The sequence below is a fragment of the Pelobates fuscus genome, chromosome 3, assembly GCF_036172605.1.
Source record: "Pelobates fuscus isolate aPelFus1 chromosome 3, aPelFus1.pri, whole genome shotgun sequence".
In the NCBI taxonomy this organism is placed as follows: Eukaryota; Metazoa; Chordata; class Amphibia; order Anura; family Pelobatidae; genus Pelobates; species Pelobates fuscus.
In genome coordinates, this window is record NC_086319.1 from 40,711,865 (window position 1) to 40,725,177 (window position 13,313).

The 13,313-nt window shown below is 40.1% G+C and overlaps 1 protein-coding gene across 2 annotated transcripts; it reads right to left on the reverse strand.

The window, feature by feature from the left end:
- Positions 1–652: 652 nt before the first annotated feature.
- On the reverse strand, positions 653–3,650 carry AMIGO2 (adhesion molecule with Ig like domain 2). Of its 2 annotated transcripts, none has more exons than XM_063446951.1 (2): positions 3,415–3,650; positions 653–2,834 (listed from the first exon to the last, which is right to left on the reverse strand). In XM_063446951.1, the coding sequence occupies exon 2, from the start codon at positions 2,681–2,683 to the stop codon at positions 1,121–1,123; it is 1,563 nt and encodes a 520-aa protein (XP_063303021.1). In that variant the 5' UTR covers positions 2,684–2,834; positions 3,415–3,650; the 3' UTR covers positions 653–1,120. The 2 variants fall into 2 exon arrangements, with proteins under 2 accessions (XP_063303021.1, XP_063303022.1); XM_063446952.1 differs by having other exon boundaries at positions 3,238–3,650.
- Positions 3,651–13,313: the final 9,663 nt, after the last annotated feature.

Genomic DNA, 13,313 nt, shown 5'->3' on the forward strand with positions numbered 1-13,313 from the left:
CATAGCAAAGTCAGATTCTTTTTGTTTGTTTTTTATCCATCTATACCTAATAAAATAATAAGAAAATATACTTTAGAAAAACTGGACAGATATATAAATAAAATAGATAAGGCTTTCCTATTTCTCATTGGTTTATTTCTTGTTTTGATATATATATATATATATTTATATGAATTATTAAACACATATAATGTTAAATCTTGACAGCGTGGTTCGGTGCATGGGTTAGTATGGATATTTTGGATGCACATGGCCATATTTATGAGCAAAACTGAGTAAAAGTGCAAAATCTTGAATACAGTTGGAAAATCCAACTGCTTTCCAAAGCTGTTGCTTCATTAGCATTCTGCTACAGAATTGCTTGTATTTTGTCCTGCCAAATAAAGTTTAGATGTGGTTATGTATAAAGGACAAATCTGAAGTCCGGTTCTAAATGTGGAGAAACAAGCCTCATCAGAGCTCTAGGTTTCCATTGTAAAACTCTCAATTTTAGAACTTTGCTCCAAAATGTCTCTCCATACCTTACCCACTTCTTAAGAACTTACTCTTAACTCCATTTACGGTTAGAGAAAGCAAACATTTCACTGGCAAGCAAATATTCTTATTTCATTTCCCTCTGCCACTAAAAGAGTTAAGTACACAGTGAGCTTGCTATTTATTTGGATAAATATGTTTTATACGTGTGCCTTTTAATTCTGTCAATATAGACAGCTGTTTGTCTTATGTTAAAGCCAGAAAACAGAGGTTATGGGGTCTAGGTCCAGTGCAGTGTCAATTAATACAAGAGAGGGACTTTACAATTTCCAGAGATGTAGAATAAAAACGGTTCTTCCTATAACGGAAGATGGTTTGTGTAAAAAACACAGATCGGCAGAGAATACAGGTTTCCATGACAAAAGGGTATATTCCTGAATTAAATGTAAAGTTTGTGTGCTTGTAGCTAGTGAATATAGTACATTCGTTTTCCCTTTGATAAATTAGTGTTTGATGAATAAAGGCATTTTTTTGTTATATACGTATACTTGACAGTTACTGTATACTTGAGTTACTGTTTCCTTAAATATTCCAAGTTCAAAGATCGACTGCAGCTGAAGATGAAAGTGCATATAAAAGAGGTTCCCTAGACTGATGCAATGAAAGGACCATCAGAAAAAACAGAACTGACTGAATCTGAGTCGGACTTGGACCTGCTGCTAGTCTTTAAGATGCTTTCAGCTGTAAGATTATCGCTGGGGATCAGTCTTACTTTTCCATTTTGACCTGAATCTGTTTCTTTGACAGGTTCCAGAAACACAACCCTTTTGCCAGTGCTACATTTCTTATCTTCTTGTGGATCATGCGATGGAGTGGCACTTAAGATGGATGAGTGGACACTGCTCTGGTTGGGTTTCCTTTTCTGTTTTTTAGACTTGCACCAACATCTGCAGGGGGTGAGGTAAAGATAAAGGAGCACTAAGACTATGCTAACTACACAAGCAGCAAGTGTAGTGAAAGCGGTATTAAATGCTTCATGGGCGTGAGATCTGCTATTGGTCATATTGCTGACAGTGATTCGAATGTCTATGGTTTCATTGAGTGACCTCTTCTCATTAATTGCAATGCATGAATAAACTCCAGAATCCCCAATTTGGGCATCCTCAATTTCTAGGCTCCCATTGTAAAAAACGCGAAAATGGCCATTCTTGTAGTCTGGTTTCAGGGTTTGTTCTTCTGGGTTGACCCAGACAAACTGTGTGCTTGTGTCTATGATTTTGCTGTCGCAGTGTACTACCAGCCTTTCACCAACCTGAACCTCATATAAAAGTCCAAATGCAGGGAAAGAGCCATTGATAGCACTTTCAGAACAATTCAGGAAGCTCTCTTGGATAAGGTGCAGTCTGGAGTTGGTCTTTCCATCTAATGTTAAACATATATAGTCATTTTTAAAATCCACCACCGGGCTAAAGTGTCTATGGTACCAAAAGTTTAACATGGAATTTAAAGAACAGTCACAGGAGAAGGGGTTTTCATGTAGGTAAATCCCACTAAGTTGCCTTGCTGGAATTAGGCTGATTTGTTGGACAGGCACTGTTTGCAAGTTATTGTGAGAAAGGTCTAGTAACACAAGTTCTGTCAGTTTGCTTCGGCCAATGTAGAGGTCCAGAGGAAAATGTGACAATGAATTGCGACTCAGATACAGTTTCTGTAGCTTATGTAGCCCGCCAAAGGCACCTGCATCAATATGCGTTAACTGATTGTTGTAAAGCAAAAGAACCTCTAACATTTTAAGTTCCTGAAAAACTGGATTGCTCAGTGATTTCAGATGGTTAGATGATAAGTCGAGGTACCTTACATTTGGTATAGTAGAGAAGCTCCCACTGGATATGCTGCTTACAGCATTATTACTTAAGATTAAAGTATGCAATTTATCTAGCAAGACTGGAAACCAGTCTGGGTCTAAAAACCCAATTTTATTGTAGCCTAAATCCAGTTTTCTGATAAATTTAAATATGGTCCTGGGTACCATAGACAGGTTCTTGTTTGTACAGCTCACAATGTCACTGGCACAGATGCAAGCTGGAGGACACGCCCCAGAAGCACCACCAAAGATGCTCAGGAACAGAAGGAGAACATACAAAAAGGAATTGCAGTTGGTTTGGAGAAATGCAAGTTTCGTAGGCAATGATCGATAGCAGAGATACATTATGTCTTTCTCTTAACCTCACTCCAGTACTGGTTGCATCAAATAGCACTTTTAATTCGCCCTGCTGATTTTTTTTTAAGTGGAATTGCAGAGACGAGATAATGAATCTTTCAGAATTATTCGTGCATTGCTCGGCATTCAAACTATGTCACTGAAAAATAAACAGAAGGGACTTTAGTGGTGGCAACGGATTCTGGCAGCATATCTCACTTCCAGATACAACATTGCTAGCTTATCTCAAACACTGTGCTTGTTTAATGGCTCGATATAACAAAAGAACAGCTTTATAGCCTACTGAAATAAAAAAAAAATCAAAAGCAGGAAGATAAAAAAAAAAAACTAAATCAAATTACTTTGAACCAATGTTAAGAATACTTAAATCTAAGCACAGACTTATTCAACAAGTTAAAAAATAAAAGAAAAAGGAAATCAGAAACATGTCGGCATAAAAGGCAAGTTAACACTGATTGCAGTACAATTGATACACATCAGATTTTATAACAAAAAACAAAAGTACAAAATAAAACACTTAGATGCACAAAAGATAGTATTACCTGAATCAAGAGGATATTTCATAGGTGTCTTGTCTAATCGAAGTATGCATGTGGATTAATAAACAATGGAGTGTGTCTTTTCTTTGTCTTCATGCCTTGCTTGTTGATGATTGTTCAACGTACACACACAGATGAACAGGTTTGACAACCCTACTAAAGCTCTCACAATTTCCTTACCTTAAAGTGTGCACTTCTGATCTGCTTTTGGTATGGTCTTTTTATGACTCCCGAAAAGTCCAGTTTGGAATGTCTTTGATAACGTCACTGTATGTGATTTGCTTAAAACTGCAAGATAAAAAAAATAAAAAAATTGACTGCTCTATTCGGAATCTTCCTGTCTGATCACTGGGCTCTGTACACTCAGTACACGATCTACAGAATGTATTATGAGCTCTCCAGCATGCCCTGCCTATGTTTACCTGTGCTCTGTGATTGGCTGCAGGCAGCACAGGGAAAAAGCAAGCTGATGGATGATCAGGGCATCGAGAGCACAGATGCTACGTCTACAGGCTTTGGTGCCCATCCCCCCTGTCATCTGTATCCCCTACTAAACGATGATTTTGCACTCACCCTCTGCTTTCAGCACGCTTCTCATTGTCTATTCATTTTCACTTTAAATGTTTGCATATCTTAAACACATTCAGAATCTCCCCTCGGGAAGTCTTGTTCAGACTTCAGTTCTGCCAGGCGTGAAGATGTCAGGTTACAGTCTAAAGCCCACAGATTATTACAGATGTGTTACCACCCAATAACAAGTCCCTGCTCCATGTACCTACCTGAAATGGAAAGGCAGATTCATAATTTAACATGCGTTAGACATTAGAGTAGCAGTGTTGGACACATAGCTTTTTTTTTTTAAATTTAATGAAGGGAGATTCCTGGATAATGACAGGCAACTGATTTAGTCTTTTTCTGCGATGGTTCACAGGGGAGAAAGACAGATAGATAGATAGATAGATAGATAGATACATAGATAGATAGATAGACAGACAGACAGATAGATAGACAGACAGACAGACAAATAGATAGATAGATAGATAGATAGATAGATAGATAGATAGATAGATAGATAGATAGATAGATATACAAATAGATAGATAGACATAAATAGATAGAAAGACATAGATAGACAGATAGGTAGATAGACAGACAGACAGAAAGATAGATAGACATAAATAAATAGACAGATAGATAAATGGATAGATAGACAAATGGATAGACAGACAGAGTGCAGACTGGGTGAAACTCTTACGGAGGAGGGAAGGGAGTTCCACAGAAGAGGTGCAGCCTTGGAAAAGTCTTGGAGGCGAGCGTTATAGGTGGGAGTACGGACAGAGTATATACTTGTGTATTAGGGAGGATAGGTAGGTTGGAGCAGCATTATGTAGGGACTTGTAAGCAAGCACCAGAATTTTAAATTGAGACCTAAATCAAACTGGGAGCAAATGCAGGGACTGACAGAGTGTGGAGGCGTGGGAGGTGCGAGCGGACAGGAAAATGAGCTTTGCCGCCGTATTCATTATAGATTGCAACGGTGCAATCTGGTAACACGTAAGACCACTGAGAAGAGTATTGCAGTAGTCTAGGCGAGAGAGAACAAGAGCATGGACCAGCACCTTAGCCGCATCCGGGGTTAAATAGGGGTGGATGTGCGCTATTTTTTTAGATGGAAGCAACAGGATTTGGCGATTGATTGGACATGATTGGACATGAGGGGTGAAGGAGAGGTTAGAGTAAAAAAATAACACCCAGGCAGCGAGGTGATGGTAGCGCCGTTGACTTGGAGGGAGACAGACACGGGAGTAGTAACACTTGAGGGAGGAAAGATCAGAAGTTCTCTTTTGGACAGGTTGAGTTTAGGGAAGTGAGCAGCCATACATTTGGCAATCAAAGAGAGGCAGTCAGAGACCAAGTCAAGATGGGCGGAGAGAGATCAGGAGAGGACAGGTAGATTTGATTGTCATCAGCATAGAAATGATAATGGAAGCCAAATGAGCTGATGAGTTTACCAAGGGAGGCAGTGTAGATAGAGAACAGTAGGGGACCAAGGACAGAACCTTGGGGGACACCGACAGAGAGTGGCTGGGGGGAAGAGGCAGAGTCAGAGAAAGAAACACTGAAAGAGCGCTGAGAGAGGTAGGAGGAGCACCATATACATAATTACATAAATAATTTCATAAATATACATAGGCTTCAAATATATAAATATGTGTATATATTTAAATTCTACGTGCATATTTATGTAATATTTTTACATAATTAAGTAATTTTATTGATTGCAATTTGAGGGACCTGCCTGAGAACCCAGGCACTGTAAAACACTGTAACTTTCCATGATACCCTAAAACCTGTACATGGGGGGTACTGTTTTACTCTGTACACAAATATTAGTGTTTCAAAACAGTAAAACATATCACAGCAATGACATTGTCAGTGAGAGTGAAATTTTTAGCAATTTTCACACACAAACAACAACTTCACTGATGATATCATTGCTGTGATATGTGTTGCTGTTTTGGAACACTAATATTTGTGTTCAGCAAAGTCTCCCAAGTATAACAGTACCCCCCATGTATAGGTTTTATAGTGTTTCTGAAAGTTACAGGATCAAATATAAGGCTTGATTTTCCATTTTTTCACACTGAAATTTGCCAGATTGGTTATGTTGTCTTTGCGAACATATGGTAGCCCCATGATGGCATAACATTTGCAAAAGTAGACAACCCACGGAATTGCAAATGTGGTATGCTCAGTTTTTTTTAGCAGCCACTTAGTCACAAACAATGGCCAAAGTTAGCATTCATAATAGTTTTTTGTATTTTTAAGACACATTTTTAAGACACAAATAACAAACTGACTAACTTTGGCCAGTGTTTGTGGCTACTAAAAAAGACAGGACATACCCCATATTGAATACCTTGGGTTGTCTACTTTAAAAAATATATATATATGTACATGTGAGGTGTGATTCAGAGATATATGACATATAACAGTGTTACAATGTCACTCATGATACATTTTAAAAATATATATTTTGAAACAGCAATGTCCTACTTGTACTTATTGCCCTATAACTTGCAAAAAAAAAAAAGAAGCTAAAAACATGTTAACATTGGGTATTTCTAAACAAAATTTAATTTGAAATTCACTTTGGATTAACTTTGATTTTGCACTTTAATTAATAACTCTGATGGTAAAAACTAAAAGGCAAAACTCTGTGTCGATGGCATTACGCGTATGTAAAGCCAACTTTATTTTATGTGTTGTTTTTATCTGTTGTGTTTTTTGAGTACAGTTTAAATATTTGAATAAATCAGTTTTAGATGATTTAAAACAGGCCTCTTTAAATTAGCCAGAATTTTAGCTATTTACTATTAAAGGAATAGTTGAGACACCATAACAACTTCATCAAAATTACGTTGTTCAGCCTTAGAAACCCCCTGTCCATCTGCTTTCTAAAATAGTTCATACGGGAAGGCTCAAAAAGCATAGGGCAGGGGAGTCACTGATTGGTTTAGGTTGGTCAATCCATGGCTCCCAATCATAAAAATGGCTTTTTTATGAAAGTTTTTTTATGAAAGATAACTGCTGATTGGCTTAGAGAGTCAGCTGTCGCTCTAAGCCAATCATACTCTATTTGGTAATCATAAGCCAATAATACTACATTTTTGAGTATCCAGAAGCAACAAAAGATTTATTCAGGGGAAGGGAACCTTTGGCACTCCAGATGTTGTGGACTACAACTCCAATAATGCTTTTACAGCCATAATGTTGTAAAGCATCAGGTGACATGTAGTCCACAAATCAGAGGTAGCCCTCTAATTAGGCAATTTAGGCAGCTGCCTAAGGCCTCACGCTGGCTGCCTAAATCGGCTTAGGACAGAATTACATCAGGAGGGGGCCCGGCGGCTTGACCTGTGTGCCGCTGTGTACGAGGCCCCTCCCGTCTGCCCAGAAAGCCAGCCCCTCCAATCTGCCCATGGAGGGACACAGCACAGTCTGCAGCTCTGCCGGGTGTGAGCTGCAGATTGTGAAATGTCTCTCGACCTTCAGCCAATCAGAGCGTTCCCGCAGGTTATCAAGGCAACGCTCTGACTTCTGGAGATCGCGAGACTCCTATCACATGGTCTGCAGCTCATGGAGGATAGGAAGTCCGGATAGGAAGTCCACCAGACCACTAGGGAACCAGGACACTGGACCACCAGGGAAAATAAAAATTATTTATAACACCCCTCCCTCACTCAGCCCCCTGTCATCCCTCAGGCAGCCCCCTGTCACACCTCACTCTGTCCTGTGTCACCCCCTTACTCTGTCCCCTGTCACTCTCTCATTCTGTCACCCCTCACTCTGTCCCCTGTCACACCCTCACTCTGTTCCATGTCAAGAACCATTCAACCCATCTAGTCTGCCCTTGCCCTATCACACTCACTCCAATGATGCCATATACACCCCAACCCTGTGATACCCAACCCCTACCCCTATCTCATTCACCCCCTCACCCTGTCACACTGACCCTGCCATAGTTACCTCTTTACTCACCCTGTCAGTCACCCCTAAAGACAATCATCATGCACACAAAGTCATAAAATGTAGCTTCACCATAAACAAAGTGCACAAAGGCAGCAGGCAGCCCCCCATATAGACAAAACACCGCAAGCAGCTAACACACACATACGGTCTCAGACACAAACATACACATGCTCACAAAAACATACATTCACATATAAGGATACACACAATCTCAGGCACATACAGGTAGACAATGCCAGACACATTCAGAAATACACACAACTAGATAAATTCACATTGTGACTGTATGTCTGTATTAGTCAATATTTGTGTCTCTGTGCATCAGTGTGTATGCATGTGCATGTATCAGTGTGTATATGTATTTGTGTATTAGTTTTATATATGTGCATGTATTAGTGTGTGTGTGTCTGTCTGCAGTGTGATGGTGGTATGGTTTGGGTAATGCAAAGGTAAAGTTGCAAGCAACATAATTATTATTTTTATTTTTTATTATTATTTTATTATTTATATAGTGCCATCAGATTCCATAGCGCTGTACAATGGGTGGACTAACAGACATGTAATTGTAACCAGACAACTGGACATACAGGAACAGAGAGGTGGAGGGCCCTGCTCAATGAGCTTACATTCTAGTGGGAGTGGGGTATAGTGACACAAAGTGTAAAAGTAGGGGTACGAAGTTGGGTGTTAGAAAAGTATTCACTGAGGGCTTATTTTTGACAGTTGCAACAGAGGAGTCATGGGGGATGGGGGATAAAAACCTGCTTACAGTTTCATTGATAGGCTTTCTTGAAGAAGTGAGTTTTCAATTATTTTTTGAATGAGTGGAGACTGGGTGAAATTCTTACGGAGAAGGGAAGGGAGTTCCACTGAAGAGGTGCAGCCCTGGAGAAATCTTGGAGGCAAGCATTAGAGGTGTGAGTACGGACAGAGGTCTTTGACAGAGCATTGGGGCCTTGACAGGACATACTTGCGTATTAGGGAGGATATTATTTTATATGCATACATACATACATATACATAGGGAAACACTTATATGATAATATACATGTAAAGGATTATAGAATCCTATATATGTGGGGAAAATGTCTATGACATTGTTTTCTTACCTGTAACATGATTATTTTGTAAATTACTATTTTAAAAGCCCAGCCAAAATGTTAATTTTGTTTCAAATAACTCCTTTACACTGGCACTTATGTATAATTGCAAATCATAACATAACTACAGTCAAAGAGCTCACAACGCAGCGGCATAGGGAGCCATGACAATGCAAGCCTCTGAAGATGATTACAGAGATTACCTTTCTGTGTCCAATGCTGCAAGCATTATATCTACAACTTCATTATATCTACGGCTCCTTATACACACACAAGTCAACCCCTATTTTTTTTCACTAAAGGTGTTAGTGGGGGCCTCATGTTTGAGTTTCGCCTAAGGCCTCGCAAAATCTAGTACCGCCCCTGTACGGAGTGCTGAAGATTGCCTAAGCAATTACAGCTTATTCAGTGTCAGAAAGGACGGCACCTGCCTTTAATGATACGCTTTTTTGCGGAACTTACAGTAACCATAAAAGGGACAACATTTTTAGAAACAATTTAAATTACAATGTATACATGGCTCCAGTACTTTCCCCTCATTGGATCATGTTGAGTGCAGTCCATAGTTAGCTGAGCCTTTGATATACAAGCTGAAATAGAGAATCATTTCAGATGATTACAGTCATGAAAGTATTAATCCCAGACAGGCAAAACATCTGGAGTCCGAGGCAAAAATAAATTACAGAAGGATGCAGGGACAAAAGCTGCTTGCCTGTGATTGAAGAGTCTTGAAAGGAGTTCAGCTGAGCTGATGTAAATAAATCAGACACCCTTTTTCATTCTAATGCATGGAAACACTGAGTATGCAAATCTGTGAAAGAGAGGCACAATGCAAATGTATATGATTTTAATGTGTAAGTTTTCTCTGATCTTTTATTTTTTTCTCCACCCATAAAAATGGACTAAAAACATAACAAAATAAAACATGGGCACTGTTTAGGAGACTCTGATAGTCCTATGCACATTGTGTGTGTTTGTCGGAGGGGGGGAGGCATTCATAGCTTTCTGCAACTCACAATTTATTGAATAACCCATGTGGACATATCAGGGGTGCCACAAAAAGGTAGATCCCTAAATGTTGTAAAACTGCAACTCCAATTATGCTTTGCATGCCTTTGGAATGCGTTTAGAATGTCAAAGCATCTCGGAAGCTGTAGTTTTAAAAGATCTGGAGATCTTCATTTTGGGAACCCCTGGTCTCTGTGATAGGAAAAGGGCAGGCTCACACTAATCTGTCAGATCTATCTATCTATCTATTTATCTATCTGATCAGCCACAATATTAAAACCAAGTGAAGTGAATACCTTTAATTATATCATTACAATGGCACCTGTCAATGGGTGGGATATTATGCAGCAAGTGAACAGTCAGTTCTTGAATTGCATGTGTTGGAAGCAGGAAAATGGGCAAGCTAAATATTTGAGCGACTTTAACAAGGGCCAAATAGTGATAATCGTGAAGAAAGTTGAAATTGGCACATATAGATTGTTTTAAAGCAGATTTGATTGGAAAGCCATACAATATTGTATGGTTTTCTAAAACAAAACCTGCCTTAACAATCTAAATATGCCCTGTCCAACTTTTTTCATGATTATTGATACGTTGGGAATGGCCCACCATGATCTGGAGGCACTACTGTTGGAAATGTTTAGTGAGTGCCACTCCACTTTATGCATATTGATTTGGACCAAATAGTGATGGCTAGATGACTGGGTCAGAGCATCTACAGAATGGCAAGTCTAGTGGAGTGTTCCCGCAGTGGTTATTATCTATCAAAAGTAGTGCAAGGAAGGACAACCAGTGAACTGTCAAGGTCATAGGCGCCCAAGCCTCACTGATGCATGTGGAGAGTGAAGGCTTGCTCACCTGGACCGATCATGCAGAAGAACTACTGTAGCTCAGTATGTAGCTCAATTGCTGAAAAGCTTAACGCTGGCCATGATAGAAAGGTGTCGGAACACACGGTGCATCACAGTTTGCTGTGTATGGGGCTGCATAGCTGCAGTCCAGTTAGAGTGCCCCTAATGGCCCTTGGCCACCACTGAAATCACCTTCAATGGGGATGTGAGATTCATTACTGGAATATGGAGCAATAGAAGAAGATTGGTTTGATTAATCCCTATTTTTGTTTTAGATCAGGTGGATAGCCAAGTGCGTGTGCATCATTTACCTGGGAAGAGATGGCAATAGGATAAAGACAGGCTGGTGGTGGCAGTGTTATACTCTAGGCAATGTTTTTCTGGGAATCCTTGGAATTAGGCATTCATGCAGATGTTTCTTTGACACATACCACCTGCCTAGAGTTTGTTGTAGACCACGTACATCCCTTCATAGCAATGGTGTTAACTGATGGCAGTGACCACTTTCACCAGGATAATTCCCCCTGCTACTCTGCAAAAAGTGTTCAGAAATTGTTTGAGGAACATGACAATGAATTCAAGGTGTTGCCTTGGTCTCTTAATTCCCCAAATCTCAATACGATTGAGCATCTGTGGCATGTGCTGGAACAACACATTTAAACCATGAGGCCCTACCTCGTAACTTGCAGGACTTAAAGGATATGCTGCAAATGCCTTGGTGCCAGTTACCACAGTACATGTTCAGAGTTTATTGTGGAGTCCATGTCTCGACACATCACAGCTGTTATAGCAGCATGAGGGGGACCTACATGATATTAGGCACGTGGTATTAATGTTGTGGCTGATTAGTCTATCTACACCAGTGGTAGTCAACCTTTTTTTACCTACCGCCCACTAATGCAACTTTTTGGTTGAAAACATTTCCTTACCGCCCACCAGTTTTCGCGCAAATGCGGAATATTTTTTAGAAAGGAGGGTGTTTTACAAAAAATAAATGTACGTACATTTATCTTTTTATTTCTACTTAATGCAGGTTTATAAGGTTTTTAACTTTATAAAGTTTAATGAGAAAACAATAAAGTAAATTGAAATTACCTTTACTAGTGATTAATGAGATCCTTGAGGTTGATGCTGCGAGACTAAATATTTGATTTCTGGTTCGATTTTCGTAAGGAACAAACGAAGGTCTCTTTCAGTGATATTCAGACGACTTCTCTGTTTGCGCATAATATGATTTCTCATATTATCTCTCTATGATTTTTCTTGTGCGTCAGCTCATCTCCTCTCCCTCCTCAATTCCCCTCCCCACCTTTTTTTTCCCCCTTTTTTCTATTTTTTAACCTTCCTTGTAGCAATGCCCAGTAGGAAGGCTGAGCTAGGTAGCCCACTTACTATATAGTCCACTATAACAGACAGACACACGTACAAGACACACGTACAAGACACACATACAGACACACGTACAAGACACACACACGACACACATACAGACACACATACAGACACACATACATACACACACACGACACATACACACACGACACATACACACACACACACGACAAATACACACACACATACACACACACACGACACATACACACACACACGACACATACATACACACACACGACACATACATACACACACACGACACATACACACACGACATACATACACACACACACACACACACAACACACATACAGATACACATACAGACACAAATACAGACACATAGATACACAAATACAGACACATAGATACACACACACGACACATACATACACACACACACGACACATACATACACGACACATACAGACACACACGACACATACAGACACACACGACACACACACACGACACACATACATACACACACACATACATACACACACGACACATACATACACACGACACATACAGACACACACGACACATACAGACACACACAACACATACAGACACACACGACACACACACACGTACATACACACACGACACATACATACACACACACACACGACACATACATACACACACACACACACATACATACACACACACAACACACATACAGACACAAACACACACGACACATACAGACACAAACACACACGACACATACACACACACATACATACACACACATACATACACACACATACATACACACATACATACATGCACACACACACATACACAAGACACACACGACACATACAGGAACACAGACAGACACACATACACACAAGACACATACATACAGACACACACAAGACACACATACCAACAGACAGTCACACATACATACACACACACAAGACACACATATATACAGACACACAAGACATACATACAAAGACACACACACACACACACATTATATTTAAGTCACCCTCCTGTTTCCTACCTTTTAGATTCAGGAGGGTGACTTTCCCTGGGGTCCAGTGGTGGCTCAGGTGGATGGGAGTCAGAGTTCCCACTCTGACTCCCTGGTCTTCCTCCCGCGCGGCTCTCAGGGTTAGCTGGGAGGAGTGATGTGCAGTCACTTCCTCCCAGCTCTGCGATGTCATCACAGGGG